The 19201-nt window shown below is 42.8% G+C and overlaps 2 protein-coding genes across 3 annotated transcripts; one reads left to right on the top strand and one right to left on the bottom strand.

Moving 5' to 3' along the window:
* Positions 1 to 3505: 3505 nt before the first annotated feature.
* Positions 3506 to 9442, top strand: dnase1 (deoxyribonuclease I). The gene is made up of 9 exons (XM_068337856.1): positions 3506 to 3529; positions 6057 to 6212; positions 6856 to 6944; positions 7084 to 7170; positions 7778 to 7893; positions 8214 to 8326; positions 8463 to 8617; positions 8721 to 8814; positions 9306 to 9442. The coding sequence occupies exons 2-9, from the start codon at positions 6075 to 6077 to the stop codon at positions 9354 to 9356; spliced, it is 843 nt and encodes a 280-aa protein (XP_068193957.1). The 5' UTR covers positions 3506 to 3529; positions 6057 to 6074; the 3' UTR covers positions 9357 to 9442.
* A 32-nt stretch (positions 9443 to 9474) lies between these two features.
* On the bottom strand, positions 9475 to 18282 carry eci1 (enoyl-CoA delta isomerase 1). Of its 2 annotated transcripts, none has more exons than XM_068337853.1 (7): positions 16269 to 17437; positions 12305 to 12421; positions 11960 to 12087; positions 11550 to 11696; positions 11348 to 11469; positions 11045 to 11223; positions 9475 to 10368 (listed from the first exon to the last, which is right to left on the bottom strand). In XM_068337853.1, exons 1-7 carry the CDS (start codon positions 17389 to 17391, stop codon positions 10202 to 10204), a joined length of 1983 nt encoding a protein of 660 aa, XP_068193954.1. In that variant the 5' UTR covers positions 17392 to 17437; the 3' UTR covers positions 9475 to 10201. The 2 variants fall into 2 exon arrangements, with proteins under 2 accessions (XP_068193954.1, XP_068193955.1); XM_068337854.1 differs by lacking the exon at positions 16269 to 17437 and adding an exon at positions 18152 to 18282 and having other exon boundaries at positions 9534 to 10368.
* Positions 18283 to 19201: the final 919 nt, after the last annotated feature.

Genomic DNA, 19201 nt, shown 5'->3' with positions numbered 1-19201 from the left:
TAACACCCACACACAGCCATATGTGCTCTTACTAGACATTGAACATGTTGTTATTGGCTCAATAAAAAAATCTGATGAGGAAGACGAACAGCAGATGTCGAAAATGAAGCTGCGTATGTTACAGAAAAATTAAGGATAAAAGAATATGTGTGACTGTGTGCTGTGTTACAGTCGAATTGTTTCGTTAAGAATACAAAATCATGCATCTAATCCCAAGATTATAAAAAATTAAAAGTAAATCAGCACAAATACTGTATTGGCCCGAATATAAGACGACCCCCCTTTTTCAAGACTCAAGTTTGAAAAAAGACTTTTTGAACACAAAATTTTTATGCAGAAAAAGCCATTCAAAACTACTTTCTTATCAAATGTTAGTGATTGCCTTCATTCAGTTAGACATAATACACACTAAACAACCATTCTGTTGTTGTTTCTCTCAAATTATTTGTCTCACAACAACAACAACAAAAAAAAGTAATCCAGATTCTCTTCTTTTTACCACTTTTCTCCAGATTGTCGCTACGTTTCTCCATTTTCTGTTATCTCTTCTCTTATTTTCTTCTCTTTTCTTTCTTACTGCTATTTTTTTATTCTTCTTCTTTGTGCTGCTGCTATTTTTTTCTTCTTCTCCGTGACAGGGGTTCACTTTGGCCTGGGGAGTTCAGTTCAGCATTCGCATAATGTCTAAAGCATTCGTGTAATGTCTAAACCCTGAATGTAAGACGACCCCCACTTTTTCAGTCTTATTTCAATGCAAAAAACACCGTCTTATATTCGGGCCAATACGGTAATAAATGCAGTTTTGATGGTTGTATACTTCTTGCTTCAGTCCAAAGCAGTTTTTTATATTCTAAAATGAAAGTGTGCTATATTTATTTGATACAAATTTGCATTTATAACAAATCACTAAATGAGACTCACACTAATTTCTGTATTTGTGTTACAACAAATTTACTGTGAAAAACAATATCAGTGCCCAAAATTCCCAATGTTGTGGATTTATCAAAATTAATCCTGCAATTTCACAGCCATTCAGTATTTGACAGAAATCAATACCACATTTATGACTGTGACATGTTGTGTTAATATTATAATGCTAATAAAAATATAATTAATTCAGAAAAGTATTATAACTTTAACATTTTGTGTAATTTCATCTGTGCTGTATGTCGTGCATATCCGGTACATTTGACTTTGAATTAGTAACAAATTCGTCTCGCTGCTCTTCAGGGTCCTGATTGTTGGTGAGAAAAACAGTAGTGAAGGACACATGTTGACCTGCTTTCTTTTTATGGCATCAGTTCTTTTTATTGGATGATTTCGGGATGAAAAACACGTAAACAAGGCTTAATGCAGCAAAGTTCCACATTACCTTATATCATCTCTCTTTATCAGAGTTATACCATCTGTTGCTTTCTCATCGCTCCTACAAATACCTCAGGAAAAAAATAACCTTTCTTAACCGTCAACACATTGAGGTGAAATCAAGTATGAAATTCTAAGGACCCCCTGATGTGGGTGTATTTAGTAGAAGAAAGACAATAGTTATTTATATAAGGTTATAGATTTATATAAGGTTAATTTTAAAATACAATTGTTGATTGTATATATTTTTTGTTTCATTTTTTAGCCTTTATCAACAAGCATATGGTTCAACACAAGAGAGTCAGCTCCTCTGGACGAGACTCAGCAGTCCGCCTGCACCTGAAAGACAGCGGACACTCCTTTGTGGACAGACATGTCCAGGTTTTATGAGGGAAGACAGATGATTTGAGAGAAAAGTTAAAGAAACTATTTTTGTCTAACTTCAGAAACCCTCTCTGAACAGAGGAGGAGGATTAGGACACATCCATCAGACACCTGCAACGCAGTGTTGACCTCCACCCCCAGAAACCACAACAACCATTCACACTTGGGTGCAGGTCACCATAACAGCTCACATGAGGGTGGGTGGAACGACGACTCCTTTATGAATAGTAACAACTCCTGAAGCAATTTATTGTCTTGGTGGTTTCACTCATTTATTTGTTTTCTGCCCCAAAAAGAACAGAAATGTCTGAACTTTACCAGTCAGCCAGAACTGAAGAATGTTTGTTTTGTGAGAGACTTCCCTTTGTAACAAAAAGACAACAAGTATTGTTACACCAGAAAAAAAGCATTCTTTTACAATCTGTACATCTAATAATGTCATGAAGAGAAGACATTTTTCTGCGCTTTGACCTGATGGTGGTGTGTGCTCACTGTCCACCACTAAGTTCCAAACTGGAACCACAGTTATCACAACAAGTTTACTCTGAGAAGCCAAATCTGGTGATCTGGAGATCATAGCAAACAGAATAATGACTACATTCTTTCATCTTCATTATTTATTACTTGTTATTATTTATTTATTTATTCGTTAGTTATTAATCGTTCTATTTGGTGTTGTACTACTTTCTATGTGCTGGTGCTTTCTGTGTGCTTTTTCTATGTTTTTTTTGTGTACCCACTGTGCTGTGTGCGACGGAGAAGTTAATTTCCGTGACGGAACCTCCTGAAGGGATCAATAAAGTTCTACTCTACTCTCCCAGAGGGGAGAGTAGAGTAGAACTACGGTCAATTTGAGAGCGGCCAATTAACCTGAAGTGCATGTTTTTTCGGAGGAGGGAGGAAGCCAGAGAGAACCCACGCAAGCACGGGGAGAACATACAAACTCCGCACAGAGCGGGACTCGAACCCGGAACCACCTTGCCATGAGGCAACAGTGCTACCCACTGCACCACCGTGCCACCCCTCAATCACTACAATTAAAAAAAAAAAAAAGACTGAATGGACGGACGCTGTGCATGTGATATGAACATGTATGAAATGCAATTAAATAAAATGTTCTCTCTGCCCCCAAACGCCAAACACAGACAGGCAATTCATTCATTCATCCTTGTTTTTGTTTTGCTTTTGTCTGCGTGTTTTTCTCGTAGTTTAACCCCATCAAAGGGGGTCAACTCTTTACGAGAGCAAAGCTCGTTTGAGTCTTGCAGCAAAATCTTTTATATATTTTAACGCGTGCATGTGACCATCACGGATCCTCTCTGGGAACTAAGGTGTCAGTCTTTTAGTTTCCTATTGTGAGCCAGAGAGGGAAATTCTGCACATTTTTGTGTTAATAGGGAAACCAGACAGAGAGAAAACACAAACAGGGTAGTGGATAATTCATCCTGTACCCTAACCCCCCCACCCCCCCATTATTCCAATTCAGATCACAAAAGTTTCAAGTCAGTATGAAAGTGTGTCGCATTCATTCCTGCTGGTAAGAAGTTATGGTCTTTTACCAACTCATATGGCAGTCTGCTGTTGGAGTCACTTTCACCCAGGAGTTGAAAACACGCATCACCTGAAACTTTGCATCTCGACCTCATCACACCTCCTCCTACATTCAGCCCTCCCCAGATGGATCGGGTCACATGAACATGCAGGTAAATAAAAACCTGATGAGCGACGCTGTCGGTGCTTCCGTCCAGAAGTTCAGCAGAGCTGTCGTGATTTCACTCGGGTAAGTCCTGACGGGCCGCAGGCCTCTTTGTTCATCGCTCATCGAGCAGGTCAGAAGTATTATTGGGTGTGCCGTGTGTGTGGTTTAGATCACAACTCTTTTATGCTATGTAATGCTACACTCAGTGATGTGCTTTGTTCAATGTAACAGCAGTATGCTGCAATAACACATCATGTGGCTTCACTCGGGACGACTAACTGACTGACCGTGTTGTTTACCGTCACAAACATCCGTAGGCTCGAGCTTCTTTAAGTTTCATGCACAACGACCGTAACTTCCACACTTGTTGTTACCGGGGAAACGGGGACACACAGTTCGCTGCTGGACTTTTGTTTCACATAGTGGTTAAACATGAACTTGGCGTCGGCAAAAAGCAGCACATGAAAAGCTGAGCTGATGATTGGAGTTAGATAAAGTGTGTCCGGAGCTGCAGGTGTCACATTCAGCCCCCGTCCCACGCTGAGGCTGACAGGGGAAGAGGATCACGGAGGTAGTTCCCCCCATTTGGCCCTGGCATTGGCCCCTGCGCATCCGTTTTGGCACGCTGGCATATGGTAGTGTGTCCCGTTTCTTTAGGGCATGGAGGGCTAGTGTTCATCAGTCGACCATCCAGAGGAAGAGCTTTCAAGAATTAATTTAATTTAATTTAATTTAATTTAATTTAATTTAATTTAATTTAATTTAATTTAATTTAATTTAATTTAATTTAATTTAATTTAATTTAATTTAATTTAGTACACTGTTATAATACCTGAAGGGAAATTAAGAACGCACACTCTAGTTTTTGTTAGTCAATCAAATCAAATTACATGCATGCATATTAGTGTGTACAGGCCCCTGTAATACACACACCACACACAGGGGGGCCTGTAGGCATGCAAGGGAGGTAGAGGGGCGGGCAGCTCCTTCTTGGTGCGCCTCAAATGATGTACACTAAAATCAGAGTGGTAGTAGATCAATCCCAGAATGCTTTGTGACAAGAGGTAAATCAATGAAAGATGGTGACCGTTCAGGTAAAAGAGGTGAATAAATGTTAACTCTTGTTACAAATAACCACAACAAAAGAAAGAAATCCTAATAATACCAGATTAATGTCGATGTTTATGAACGAATCTGTTCTAATCTCTGTTTAGGTTCCATTTAACTCTCTGACCTCAGCAGAAAAAGTTTGTGGTGTGAACTGGCAGTGGAGAGGTGCCAGTTCACCTCTGTTTGTGTGTGTGTGTGTGTGTGTGTGTGTGTGTGTGTGTGTGTGTGTGTGTGTGTGTGTGTGTGTGTGTGTCGGGCCTGTATCCATATATACGTGTGTGATTATTAATAACAGCTAGAATGGAAAAAATGATTTCCCCTCTGGGAGATTAACAAAGGTGGATTCTTCCTCTTTTTCAAACAGTTTGACAGCAAACATTTATGTTTTTTCACACAGTTATTGTTATTTTGACCAATTCCTTTGCTTCGTCCTGTAAATGAGATCACACTTGACACCAATCGGTAGCAGCAATAGACTTAAATAAAAATATGAACTCATTATGAGCGATAAAATAACTACTCGTTGAACATCTTGAGTCTATCTTAATTTCTCTTTCAGCCCCACCGCTCAGTTTCCAGTGCCCCTAGTTTTCTGATTTGCCCTCAAAACAGAGTCAGCAGGGGCTGTAGTTGAAACTATTTATTTTTGGAAACGGCATACCATTGACTCTTCAATGAACTGAGCACTTATTTAAGGTGGTGACCTGCCCCTCACCCGTAGTCAGCTGGGACAGGCTCTGGAGTAACCCGTGACCCAGGTTCAGATACTTGAAGACCAGATGATTATGATCATCTGGTCTTCATATTTTCTGCAATATAAGGCGCACTGGACTATAAGGCGCACCTTCAATGAATGGCCCATTTTAAAACCTTTTCATATAGAAGACACACTGGATTATAAGGTGCATCTGATTATAAGGAGCACCTTCAATGAATGACTTATTTTAAGATCGTTTTCATATGTAAGGCCCACTGGATTATAAGGTGCACTGTCAGTTTTTGAGAAAATTAAAGGCTTTTAGGTGCGTTAGAGTGCGGAAAATACTGTACTGGTATACCATATGTCAGGTCATCCATAGATAAATCGAGGTGAAGATAATTATCACAGACATTTGCACACTGACAAACAGGTCAGGTCACTCCCATAGCAGTTTGACAGCATATTACTTCATTGCTGGAAGTCAGGTTAGCTATCTGGTTTGGTCAGGTGTCCCAGAACAAAAGAAGCATGGAACCAAAGAATATGCAAAAACTACATGAAACACATTCCAAAAAAGGAACTGACTAAAAAAAGGATTATTGTCCAAAACTGCAAGAGAATAGCATGAGTAAAGATCCCAACTGTATGTTCCACCACTTTGAAGCACTTTGGTTTGGAGAGCTGCATGGAACTAGAACGTGGTACTCAAAAACTGAAGGGTAGGGTTAAAACAGAGGGACTGGGATCGGCCCTTGAAACTGTAAAATAATTCTACAAACGTCCTTTTTGTGTTTGAAGGTCTGACCTTTGACCAGGATGCGTGTGGCGTGTGCTTTGGGTGCGTTTTTGGCCCTGCTACATCTTTCCAGCGCTCTGCTGCTTGGAGCCTTTAACATCAAGTCATTTGGGGACAAGAAGGCCTCCAACGTCACTCTGATGAACATCATCAGCACGGTCTGAAACTGCATTTCTTTTAGCTTTTTCCTTTTCTTTTTTTTCATGTTTGATCACCATAAATATCTCAACACACAGCTGAAATATTTACAAAATAGAACAACGTCTGAATTCAGTTCACCGTAATCAGTGGAGCAAAATGTGAGAAAATACGGTATTAAATTTGGTTTGAATCCTGTACTAGTCAGTAGACATGGATATTAAAATACAAAGTTCAGCATTTCTCATCACAAGATATAGATGAAAAAGAAAAATACTGGGGAAAAAATAGAATTTAACTTATTTAAGGGTAGAGATCCTACAGTTGACATAATGAACCAACAGAATTTTATAATTTCTGAAAAATACTTCATGCTGTGAATTAGTATCATGTTACTGAAGCTTGAAGCACAAGGATGACATCATCCCTACTATACTTTGGGGCTGTTTTGCTTCAGAACATGATAAAGCTATTTTCATGGGTACTGTATTATAGTTTTATGTTAGAACTAGTGGAATTTGTCATAAACACCCAGATCTCCAATGAACACAAATGTAGTGGAAAACAGTCTTTTCATCTTTTACTTACTTTATTTTAGGAGAAGAAGACACTGTAACAAGAACACAATTGAACAGTGTAGCACTTTGTGACGTCATCTTTCAGATTGTTCATCGCTATGACATCATTCTGATCCAGGAGGTCAGAGACAGCGATCTATCAGCAACCAGAAAACTCATGGAGCACGTCAACAAGTAACGACACACACATCATGCTCAATGCAGTATTTCCCCATCATAAGTTGTTAGTTAACAGTACATAAAGTCACATTATGATATTTGATGCAAAATGACAACAATATGACCTCCTCCATCTTTATTGGTGTGATTCTAGAGGGACGCCTCAGTTCAGGTACAGTCACATCGTCAGTGAGCCTCTGGGCCGAAGCTCCTACAAGGAGAGATATCTCTTTCTTTACAGGTAGGAAGAAAACAACAAAAAACAAGGTGGTGACAAAACTGTGTGATACAGAAACCCTCCTTTAATACATTTGTATAGCTGTTATTTACTCTGCAGCATCTCTCTCCTGATTGTAAGCAATGACAGAAGGAAAGAAAGATGTGAATTTATTCACATGAGACATTATTATTCACTGAGAAAATATATATTGAGAGAGTAATGTTCCAATTTAAAATGATAAACAACAATGAATGAAAATGTCTCTGAATGAAAACAATAGTTAAACACACAAACACTTAATCATACATGGCTTTTTTTTCATTATAACTGATCATTTATTTAATGAAAGAACCATAATAAAACACTTTCACTTCCTGGGGCTCTTACCTCCACACAAACAAAACAAAATCTGTGAACATCTTACTGAGATAACCTGAAAACAAATGGAAGTGGATGGTTAGATAACCACCAGACACGCCATGAGAACATCTGCCCCCTGGTGGTACTACTACTACTGTAAAGCCAGGAAAAAGACAGGATAACACAAAAAGCGGCAACTCCATATTGATATAAAGAGAAAGTACAAAAATACTCAGTAGAACACAGGTGAAGTATGTTTCCTCTCCAGGGAGCAGACAGTGTCCGTGGCTAAAAACTACACCTACAATGATGCCAATGGGCCCTGTGGGATGGACAGTTTCATGAGGGAGCCCTTCGTCGTCATGTTCTCCTCCAGACATACAGGTATGCCTGTGGTAGAGACTCTGGTTTAACAGCAACCATAGATGTAGGTTTTTTAATTCATTGGGTCAATCAGCCTAAACAAAGGACAAGTTATTGAGATTTTCACTTAGTTTCAGCGTTTGGTGGACTTTGCCTATTCTGTGTTTTCATCTGCTTTGGCTTGTAAATTCAGATTTATTTGTATTAAATCCTTGAGGTACACAACCCCGCCTCTTGTCTGCTCCTTCAGACCTGTACCTAACTTTTTTTCCCCCTTCTAGTATGCAGGCATAAAGCTCATCTTGAAAATGTCATTCCAATGTTTTCTTCATTCACTCCAGCTGTGAAGAACTTCACTCTGATCCCCCAGCACACCTCCCCAGACTCAGCTGTTGAGGAAGTGGATGCCCTCTATGACGTGGTTAATGACGTGTTCAGGCGCTGGAAGAATAATGTGAATACACCTGTGCAAACACATCTAGACGGTCACATATTCAGTGGAATCACTAAAGGTCACATGCAAAGGATCATGAATGTGGTAAAACTAGAGATGGGGATGAGAGCGGCTGATGATTGCGATCTCCATGCAGGATATAGTGTTGCTGGGTGACTTCAATGCTGGCTGTAATTATGTAATGCACTCAGAATGGGAGCAGATCCGCCTCTTCACTGACAAGAGTTTTCACTGGCTGATCCCCAGTGAAGCAGACACTACAGTGACACACACTAATTGTCCATATGACAGGTACACACACACACACACACACACACACACACACATAGACATGCCTGCAGAGATGCAAGCACACAAATTGACTTTAAATCTCTCTCGCATGCTTGTTTCACAGGATCGTGGTCACTGCTGACATGATGAGGGGCGTGGTGCAGGGCAGCGCTGTGGTCTACAACTACATGGAGGACCTGGGTCTGAGCCACGACCTGGTATGATTCTGTTCCTCTTTGGCACACTTCATAAAGAAAGTCTGAGTGGATAAAGACCCAGAGAGTGGATATCTTGTTTATACTGACAGCCGTGGTTACAGGTGCAACAAGTAGGAATAGTTATGAATTGAGGGAAATACTTTCTGTAGGAGTGTGATGATGGATGTTCTCGTGTCTCTTTGTCAAGCAGCTGCTGAAGGACACTAGTTTACATCAGTCCAAAACAAAGCAATCTACAGACATCTGGAAACAGCTCAAACCTGGTCTGATCCAGGACAGTGTTGGGTTTTACCCATCAACCCCCACAAGAATTTTATTACCTGCATTCATACACTTGAGGTTGGAACAGCAGAGGTCAAAGTCTTGGAGTTCAGACAGAGATCTGATGTAAATTTAGATAGCACAGTAATTGGGAATAAGCTTGTTAATAAATTTGTTAATAAAACTCAATGAACAACACGTCTCTATAATATCTTCTCCGTCTCTCTCAGGCGCTGGCTGTTAGTGACCATTTCCCAGTGGAGGTGAAGCTCCGTGTCTGAATGGTGACTGTCACGCCTCTTCACCTGGCCTTCATGCTGAGTCAGCATAACCATTATTCAGAGGGACTACATCAATATGCAGGAATTACAATAAACAAATCTGCCATGTCATGAAAACTTTATTGGAATATGAGTTGAGAATGTTTTGTGAAGGCAAAATTTCTTTTTTGTAAACCACCACTAAAGAAAAAAACAACAACATTGTGTGAACAGTACATTTTTAGTGTTTTCTACACTGAATTATTTCAGGTTTGATGTGAAAAACTACTATTATGGTTCTTATTGGTTCTTTATACAGTGATATAAGTGTCACATTTATTTAAAAAATGACATGTTGATATATCAGTTTAGCCAACGTTCCAGATGCAATAAAGCTCACGTTCATGAACTGACACGGCTCTTCACAATACGAGAGAACCCTCCCCCAAACACACAGCATCCAATCAGAGTCAAGTCCTTACAACTTAAGAGCTTCATATGTTTGCCTGTCAGGCAATATTGTTTCCTATAACCGATACTGTAACCTAACATGAACACGTTTCTTTAGCTTGAGTGAAAAACGACTGTTATTAATCATGTATTCAGTGGTGAATCTGCTCCGTTGAACTGAGCAGCATGTGAGCTGTGCTGGGAAAGAAGCTCAATGAACATCGCCTGTTTGAAATAAGAGCCAGGCTAGTTTAAATGGTATAAAATATAATATAACCAATTCATTATTTTTTTCCTTGCTAGTTAATCACTGGGGAGAATTTTAGTTTTAATCAAAGATGATAACACAACAAAACCCTGAAGGAACTTCACTTCACTTTAATGCACATAAACTTCATATGTTTCCAGCTTCAGCTTCAGCTCTTTCTCTTTTTAAGCATCTCCAGGTACATTCCAAGAGACTTCTGGATGGAGTCTTTGCTGATGAAGTTGACAAAGTGCTGGATGTCGTCTTTTCTGTTGGCGAGGAGCTTGTCGAGGGTTGGCTGCCTCATCATGGACTTGGTGAACTGTCTGGCGTGATCTACAGGAAGTGAAGAGATAAAATGTAGAAGAACAGATTCTCCAACAGGGTTTGGATTGTGATTTTTAAATTTAAACTGAATTTAAAATTTGTGTTAACAAGAAACTACGCCCACCCCTCCACTGAAAGGCGACACACAGACAGATTTCTTCAGAATTCAGATGAAGGGCAGAGATGAGAAATAACCTAACCAATCAACATGAGTGAAAACATAACCTCCTTGATGGAGTCGCAAGACAATAAAGGAACGTGCAGAATCTACAACACACTTCTGCTGGTCATGAGTGGAGATGAAGGTCTGACTGATGTTAACAGAAAGAAATGTATCGCTAAACTGAAACTTGGTCCATATTTTTAATTTACAGTAATCCCTCACTTATTCGCTTTTCAAGATGCTCGAGACTTACGGAACGCAGCGCACTTCTGTATATTAGAGAAACACTTTTCTTTAATACAAAAGCGTTAAACAGTTTATCAGAGTGTGGGAAAAGGTAATACAGATAGAAGGTGGTTTAATATCGGTATGGGGAGGGTTCATAAACTTTTAAATTACCGTAAATAATAAAATAAATAGTTTGTCGCTATATAATGGAATTTAATTTTCACGGGTGGTCCTGGAACGCATTAACCGCGAGTAACGAGGGATTACTGTATTCTTCTAAATGAGACCAAATACCTGGAATAGCCAACCACTTGGCCATGGTCTCTGTGGCTGCAGTGAGGATCTGGTCTTCTGGTACCAGCTGGTCCACCAAACCTATCTTCAGGGCCTCCGATGAGCTGTAGAGGTTCCCCAGCTCCAGAGCCATCTCCGTCTGCCGATGGCCGATTGTGTTGACCATGGTGTCCTTGAACCTGCAGACACAAGTCCATCATGCCTGCTGACTCAGGACGAAACCTCAGACCTAACACTACCAGCATCCTGAACAGAGAAACAGCTGGTGTTGTCGCTGGTGTTACCATCGTACATAGTCCTCACCAAAACGGAGCTACGATGCCGAGCAGCGTCTCATTGAGGCCGATGCTGTAACGAGGATTGTCCGCCATTATCCTGTAGTCACAAGCAATGCTCATCAGACAGCCACCAGCCGGACTGGAGCCCTGTGGGGGGGTGGGGGGTGAAGCGTTACAGACGGGACACGCTGCCGGTATCTGCCTTCATGAGTCTGATTAATACGTACATTGATGGCGGCTATGGTGACCATGCTGCAGCTGTAGAGCTTCAGCCACATCTCCTGAACAGATTTCCAGAACTCTGCGTAGTGCTCCGGACTCTTCCGGTACATCTCCATGATGTCCAGTCCTGCCGAGAACACCTTTGGCTGTTTCTGGATTGGCATAAAACAATCATGGTAAGCAATTGTCAGAAAACAAACAAACAAACAGCAACAACAACAACAAAAAAACGATCCATCAGTCCAGCAGCAAAGCATTAGCCACGCTAGCTAAATAAAACACTTGAAGGGTATCATCTTATTCTTTCTTATCTCAACTGGAAGCATAAAACGCAAACTACACTGGAACAAAGACAAACGCCTCCTCCCAGTCCACCTGCATGAAGACACGGTCTTTAAATCAGGTTCTGCTGTACCGAGGTGATGATGAGGCCTCTGCAGCTCTTATCCATCTCCAGCTTCTCCAGCGTGATGCAGATCTCTGTGAGGAAATCCAGACTGAGGCTGTTGACCGGTGGACTCTGCAGGTGCATCACACTCACACCTACAGTAAGACAGACAGGACCAGCCGTCACACCAAAAGCCATTAGGAGTGAACATCTCAACTATTTGGAGCAAACATGTCAGGAAGTTTACAGTTCAGGAGATTTATATGAATGCTGTAATCTGGCTGGATTATAGAACAGAGAAATAAAGAAAACCCCAGAAACTCATCGGTGACAGAAACAGGAGATAAATGCTGATGATGACAAAATCTTTACCTGTGCTTTGGTCAAAATCCAGTTTGATTTTTGGTGAGGTGGAGCTGTGCCTCTGCGTCGCCACAGTGACAGGTGACACACAAACTTTCCCATAATGGCTGCAGGTGGAAAGAAGGCCTGTGCACATGTACAGACAAACGCGGGATCAATACTACGATGCCACCGTATTTGATTAGTGCAACAAAAATAATTTTTAAACGTAAATCCTTGTCAAATTTCAACCAATTCAATCTAAACGAAAAACTTACAGAATCACAGGACTGACGTTTAAAAAAAACAGTAGCTGCTTCTTGAACAGTATTGTTTTCAATTCTCCTCTTCCTGGTCACATAAATTGCAAGTTTTGCCTCTCCAGAGATAAAATTTAAAAGCTGCCACTTTCTCTGATTCGATCTATTGTACCCAGCACCGTAGATGAATTTCCTGATACTAAAATTTTCACTGAACAAATTAAAAACATTCGTTAGAAGAGTGAAGAGCACTGCAAGTCTCCCACACTCACTGAAAGCATGAAAGACTGTTTCACGAAGGGGACAGAAGGGACACTGGCTGGACACCGCAGGGGTGTAAAACAGAGATAATAGCATTGGAACCGATGGAACCATGTAAAATCCTCCACTGGAGGTCGGCTGTTTTTTTCTTGAGGGGAGGTTTGTACAGAAGTCTCCACTGTGGGTCAGGTCCATTTCCCGTCATCCTGTTGGCCCAGGTAGTAGGTGCTCTGTTACACAGGTTTTTCTTGTTGATTAGTTTTACACATTGTTTGTACGGTATTTTTTTGTTGGCCGTGTGCAGGCTGATTTGTCGTTCATCTCCGAGGAGAGGACCCTCCAGTTCTCCAAACGGGGGACTGATGTGGACCTCAGGGAAAGGATCTTTGCTGTCTGACACAGTCCCTGTACTATAGTCCAGGAGGAGGCTTCTCTCCTTCCCGGAAAGTCTTTGCCTCCACAGTTGTAGCACCCTCTGAGCCACCCTGGTGGACTGGATGTTCAGCAGGGAGCTCACAGTCTGGGCATCCGCCAACGCAGGCCCGGCGTTGTCCACCAGCTGCTGGAGGGTCATGGTCCTGGTTCTGCAAAGCGCTACAGACAGCCCAGGTGTGGCTCCACTGCAGACATCCAGCCTGGCTCCATGCACTAGTGGTTCCTTCAGTAACCAGAACAGAGTCAGAGCTTTTTCCTGGGCTGCTTTTAAATAGGGCCCATGACTTAAAAACACCATGATAAAACGGAGGCAAACTGTTTAACTTTAGAAACTTGGAATCCATTAAAAACAGTGCAGCGTCCAGGTCCAAGTGGCTCACTCGTCTGAATATGCAACTGGCCACCTCTCTCCACGTCAGATCTGCTGGTCCGGTCAGAAACTGCTGGATGAACTGTAATCTGAAGGTGGCTGTTCTGCTAGCCAGGTGGATGAGGCCCTGTCCCCCCTCCTCTCTTGATAAAGACAACATTCCTTGAGGTACCCAATGCAGCCCATCCCAGAAAAAGTTAACAAGTTTGGTCTGGATTTGGGCTAGAAACCCTGATGGAGGGTCCATACAGGCCGAGCGGTGCCACAGCTGTGAGGCCACCAGGTTGTTTATCACTAAAACTCGACCTCTGTACGACATTCTGGGGAGCAACCATGAGAATACTCTCAACGTTACTGTACAACGCCTTGATCTTGGCAATAAACTCGGTGCTGAACCCAAATCTCTCCATAGTCGTCCAGAGGAAGCTGTGCTCAACACGGTCAAATGCCTTTTCCTGATCTAATGAAATGAGACCAGCGTTTATACCCAATGATCTGGAAACCTCCAAAACATCACGAATTAGGTAGACATTGTCTGCCATGGACCTGCCGGGCACACAGTAGGTTTGATCCCGGTGGATGACCTGCTCCATAGCTCCCCTCAGCCTGGTAGCCAAAGCCTTGGACAGAATCTTGTAATTGGTGCAGAGCAGTGACACAGAGCGCCAGTTCTTGATGTCCTGCAGATTGCCTTTTTTAGGCAGGAGGGCAAACACCGCCCTCCGGCAGGACAGTGGCAAAGAGCCTGAGGCCAGACTTTCGGTTAACACTTCTAGAATATCACGTGCTAGAATGTCCCAGAAGGCTGTATAGAATTCGACTGTCAGACCATCGATACCCGGAGATCGTCGTCCCTGCTTTTTCTGCAGGGCAGTGTGGAGTTCCTCTAACTCCAGTGGCCGGTCGAGTTGTGAATTTGTCTCCGTGGAGACCTGAGGTAGCTCTGCACAGAACTCCTCTAACAGTGGCTGGTTTTCTCGGTATTCACTGTCATACAAAGATGAATAAAAACTCAAAGCTCGCCTTCTGATCTGTCCGGGCTCTGTCAGCTCCTGTCCTGTGTCAGACAGCAGGGAGTGGATCACGTTGGTCTGTCCATGCTTTTTTTCCAGGCCGAAGAAGAAGCTAGAGGGAGCATCCATCTCTGTGATGTTTTGTACCCTGGATCGGACCAGAGCCCCCTGTACTTTAGTATCCAACAGGTCGGCTAAAGCCATTCTTTTGGACTTGAGGATTTCAGTACACTTCTGATTTCCTGTGGAAGCGCTTGTCTCTAACTCCACAATCTCAGCCTGCAGGTGTTTTATAGACCAGCAGGTGTCACGTGTGACGTTCAGAGTATACTGTTGGCACAGGACTTTTATCTCTGTTTTGCCATAGTCCCACCACTGGCTAAGAGAGGTAAAATCAGCTTTTCTAAGTCTAAAAGTGCTCCAAAAATAACTGAAGATCTCTCTAAAGCCTCTGTCCAAAGCTAAAGTTGAATTAAAATGCCAGTATGCACTCCTAGGTAAAATATTTCTCATCACAACGCGACATAAAACCAGAGAATGATCAGTATAAGCAGCTGGCATTATATTACAGTCTTTGAAAGCATTGAAATGGTGTTTAAAAACAGTAAAAGTGATCCAGCCTGGCTAAAGACACCCTTCTGTCAGGTGGGACCAAGTGTACTGTCGGCAGTCTGGATGCATCCTTCTCCACACATCCACTAGGCCATGTGAAGAGACCAGCCGTTTCAGAGTGTGTTGGGATGCTGGGTAAGGCTCTGTGTGGTTACGGTCCATCCCGTAACATCCCGTCCTCAGTACAGTTAAAATCCCCACCCAAAATGAAAAAGTCTTCCGAGCCACAGCTATCAAGCTTAGCTTGTATTTGTTCTAGAAAGCTCTTCCTCTCTGCACCGTTTGTTAGAGCATAAATATTTACAAAAACCAGGGTGCGGTGTTCAAAATGTGCCTTTACTAAGAGACACCTCCCCTTTACGACATGCTCGATTTCTAGAGATGTTGGGTTAAAAGTTCTAGAGAACAGGAAGCCCACTCCACCACTCAGCGTGGTGTTATGGCTCAGGATCACCGGTCCTTCCCACTCCTTCATCCAGTCCACTGCATTGTTGTCATCATTGTGTGTTTCTTGTAAAAACAGAACATCAATAGATTTCCTCCTTGCTGTGTCAAAAATTAGTGCTCTTTTCCTTTCTACTCTGGCTCCATTTACGTTTAATGTCCCCACTCTAAAATAATCCATGATAAGGGAAAAAGTTAAAAGTCCCTTAAAGTAACTACACACAGACAGCCCTATCAAACCTCAGTTGTTTACGGACTTTACTCATTTTCTTTTTGAGTCGGTATATCTCTTGATCACTGAGTTCTGACGTTGCTCTGTTTTGAATAAGTTGTTTTGCCGAATTATAAAAAAATTAATTTATCAGGAAAAAACTGTTCCAGGTTCAGACCTTTCATACCTTTAGTTTGTTGTAAAAACAATTTAAACATTTTTTCATGGTACAAATCGTGGTTTTGACTGGCAGTGACTGGAGTACGAGATAGGTTACTGCAATCAGACATACATTCATCACTGTCACTACTGTCTTGAGCACTCGGTGTGCTCTCTAGTCGACCAGCTTTACGTCCGTCAGGAACAGTTAAAACATTCTTCCACTTACCGCGGCGCCTGGCAGAAGCAGGAATCCATTCAGTCTCACGCTCGTCTGTGATATCTTCAGGACCTGTCTGGCTTCCTGTCTCAACATTCTCATTTTTATCACCAGTCCCCTTCCTATTGTCACCTACTGCACTTGTCACCACCCTAGTCTCACCCAGTGTACTTTCCTCACCCAGTACACATGCCACCTCCATCCTCTCACCTATTTTTCTCACTACCTCTCCATTATCCCCCTGCTCACCTATCAGCCCCCCATTGTCACCCACCGCAACTGTTGCGTCACCCATCTCGCTGGGCGCCGCCCCACTCTCACCCATCTCTCTACCTGCTCTCTCAGCTACCCTGCCACCATCCTCACTTGCCCCACCTTCACTCCGCCCCCTCAGGATATCACTGGTTATCACTGCTCCTACCTGCATCTGACTCCCAGTCTCGCCCCTCGGAGCATCTCTCCGCTCCGCGTCCGCGATGCTTCGGCGCCGCGGAGCCGGAACGGGACGCCACGGAGCGGCGGTGGGAGCCGCCGCGTCACCGGGACCCGGGGCATCGCTGACGCGCTTCGGACAGGCGCTAACAACGTGTCCCTCCTCTCCACAGCCAACACTGTTCGTCCGAGAGGAGGTGGCGTACCACGGGTAGTCACAGCCGTCCACCCTAACAACAAAACGGTGGTCAAATCCCTCCGTCCTGCTGTTCAGGATCATGGAAACCTGTCGGCGGTGACAAATGAGATGCCCCAGGTGCTGGGACTTACACCCCGTCGTGATTCTGGTAACTGGCGACACAACTTTTCCGTGTCGAGAGAGTTCTCTAACCAGGAAGTCATCGCTGACGAAACAGGGGACGTCGGACAGCGTGACCGCAGTCGCTGGTTGGGACAGCGGCCAAACGGGCACCGGCAGTCCGCCAACGTGTATCCCCCGTCCCACCAGCAGCCTCGCCTGTTCTACCTTCGCTACGAACATGACGATTGCCCTGTTCATCCGGCCGGCAGACTTCAGCTCCTCATACCCGATAACCTCCCCCACCGCCAGTGCGACCTGCTCCACGCTGAACCGAGACACCACTCTGACCCCGTGGGCCCTCGTCAGCCGAGAGAAATCAAACCCCCCACCGGCCGCCATGACGTCTGAGTGGCCGCCAACCGGCACACACGCTCCTCACAGGAGAAGATGAAAGACTATGTCAACAACAACAACAACAACACTTTATTGTTCCCCGTAGGGAAATTATTATGTTTAAAACCAAATGTCAGACTGCTGATAAAGAAATCAACAGCATGTGAAGTGGACACTTAGGGTTATATATATATAATATATATATATATATATATATATATATATATATAATATAAATATATATATATTATATATATATATTATATATAAATATATATATAAATATATATTATATATAAATATATATATAAATATATATTATATATAAATATATATATAAATATATATTATATATAAATATATATATATATAATACACACAAACACCTCAAAGCAGCGCAGTAGTGACAACAGCAGACAACACAAGAGATGAGCTCAGTGTTTGTCTAGTGAAGCAGCATTAGGTGAAGTTCATGACTTAAACCATGACTGCGGGATGTGAACGATCAAACTACCAATCGATCAGTGTGACTCTCCCCCCCTGGGAATCCGTATTAGACTAACACGTAAACGTGTAAACACTCCAGACCCCCAGACTGATCAGTGAAGACCCGACGGTGACCTTTGCTCCAGTTCCTGCTTCTAAACAAACACAAACAACCGGTGACAAAACAAAGTCAACACCGTTGCTGGACTAATGACCACCCGCCGGCGAACACGGCTGCATTAATTATCAGGTCTTTACATTTGTAAACATGCAAACATACCAGAAATACCGGACTTGTTCCGGAGCACAGCTCGGACAGCCATGGCTGAGCTGCTGCTTCTTCTTCGTCTTCTTTTCCTGTCTTCTTCGGTGGTTTCTGACCCTCATCGGTACATGAAGGGATTTGCTGCCCCCTAACGCTCCGGAGCGGAGGCTGCAGCTCAGTTAGTACGTTCTAAATCTGCCTGATTGAAAAACAGAAGTAATTCAACCCGCCTGACGTGATTCAAGTCTGTCTGAACTCCACAGTTCTCCTATGCTGTCGTTCTCAGTGATAATGATTTCTTCTGTGATAGCCTGAGTTGACGGTCCTGACTGTGTGTTGTGATGTCATCGAGTTTTAAAGGTCACTCTGCTACCAGCTCATTCAAGGGACAATCAAGTCAAAATCAACCAGGTCTGTATTTGAAGAAAATAAGTTAAAAAAAAAAGGCTTGGTGGCATTTTTAATTTTTTTTTTAATAAGCAATGGGTACTTAGAAAACGAAATTTATCGTAAGTTATGGAGCGCACCATGACAGCGGAAGTGACGCAATTGTAGACAGCCATTTATAGTCGATTTACAGTGAAATTATTGATTAAAAAAAAAACAACCCAGAAAATTCTTTGTGTTTTGAGACGTAAATGAAATTCTTTTCAGTGTCAATAAAAATAAAGTGCTTACCCCCCCCCCCCCAGCTGATCAATTGACAGAATTGATCAGCTGAACTAAACCAGTGGATGGTAGTGATGGTGGTAGTGATGGAGGTAATGATGGTGGTAGTGATGGTGGTAGTGATGGTAGTGATGGTGGTAGTGATAATGGTAGTTATGGTGGTAGTGATGGTGGTGGTGGTGGTGATGGTGGTAGTGATGGTGGTAGTGATGGTGGTAGTGTTGGTGGTGGTGGTGGTGGTGATGGTGGTAGTGATGGTGGTAGTGATGGTGGTAGTGATGGTGGTAGTGATGGTGGTAGTGATGGTGGTAGTGATGGTGGTGGTGGTGGTGGTGATGGTGGTAGTGATGGTGGTAGTGATGGTGGTAGTGATGGTGGTAGTGATGGTGGTAGTGT

This window comes from Antennarius striatus, chromosome 16 (genome assembly GCF_040054535.1).
Source record: "Antennarius striatus isolate MH-2024 chromosome 16, ASM4005453v1, whole genome shotgun sequence".
Classification (NCBI taxonomy): domain Eukaryota; kingdom Metazoa; phylum Chordata; class Actinopteri; order Lophiiformes; family Antennariidae; genus Antennarius; species Antennarius striatus.
Note: the sequence above shows the minus strand (reverse complement) of the source record. Positions and strands in the feature narration are given on the sequence as shown.

Coding starts and splice junctions, on each gene's coding strand:
- dnase1 (XM_068337856.1), top strand. CDS start 6,075: ATGCGTGTGGCGTGTGCTTTGGGTGCGTTTTTGGCCCTGCTACATCTT. Junction 7,171..7,777: donor AGATATCTCTTTCTTTACAG/GTAGGAAGAAAA, acceptor TTTCCTCTCCAG/GGAGCAGACAGTGTCCGTGG. Junction 8,618..8,720: donor ACTAATTGTCCATATGACAG/GTACACACACAC, acceptor CTTGTTTCACAG/GATCGTGGTCACTGCTGACA.
- eci1 (XM_068337853.1), bottom strand. CDS start 17,391: ATGGCGGCCGGTGGGGGGTTTGATTTCTCTCGGCTGACGAGGGCCCAC. Junction 12,088..12,304: donor GGATTTTGACCAAAGCACAG/GTAAAGATTTTG, acceptor GTCTTACTGTAG/GTGTGAGTGTGATGCACCTG. Junction 10,369..11,044: donor CAAGTGGTTGGCTATTCCAG/GTATTTGGTCTC, acceptor CACTTCCTGTAG/ATCACGCCAGACAGTTCACC.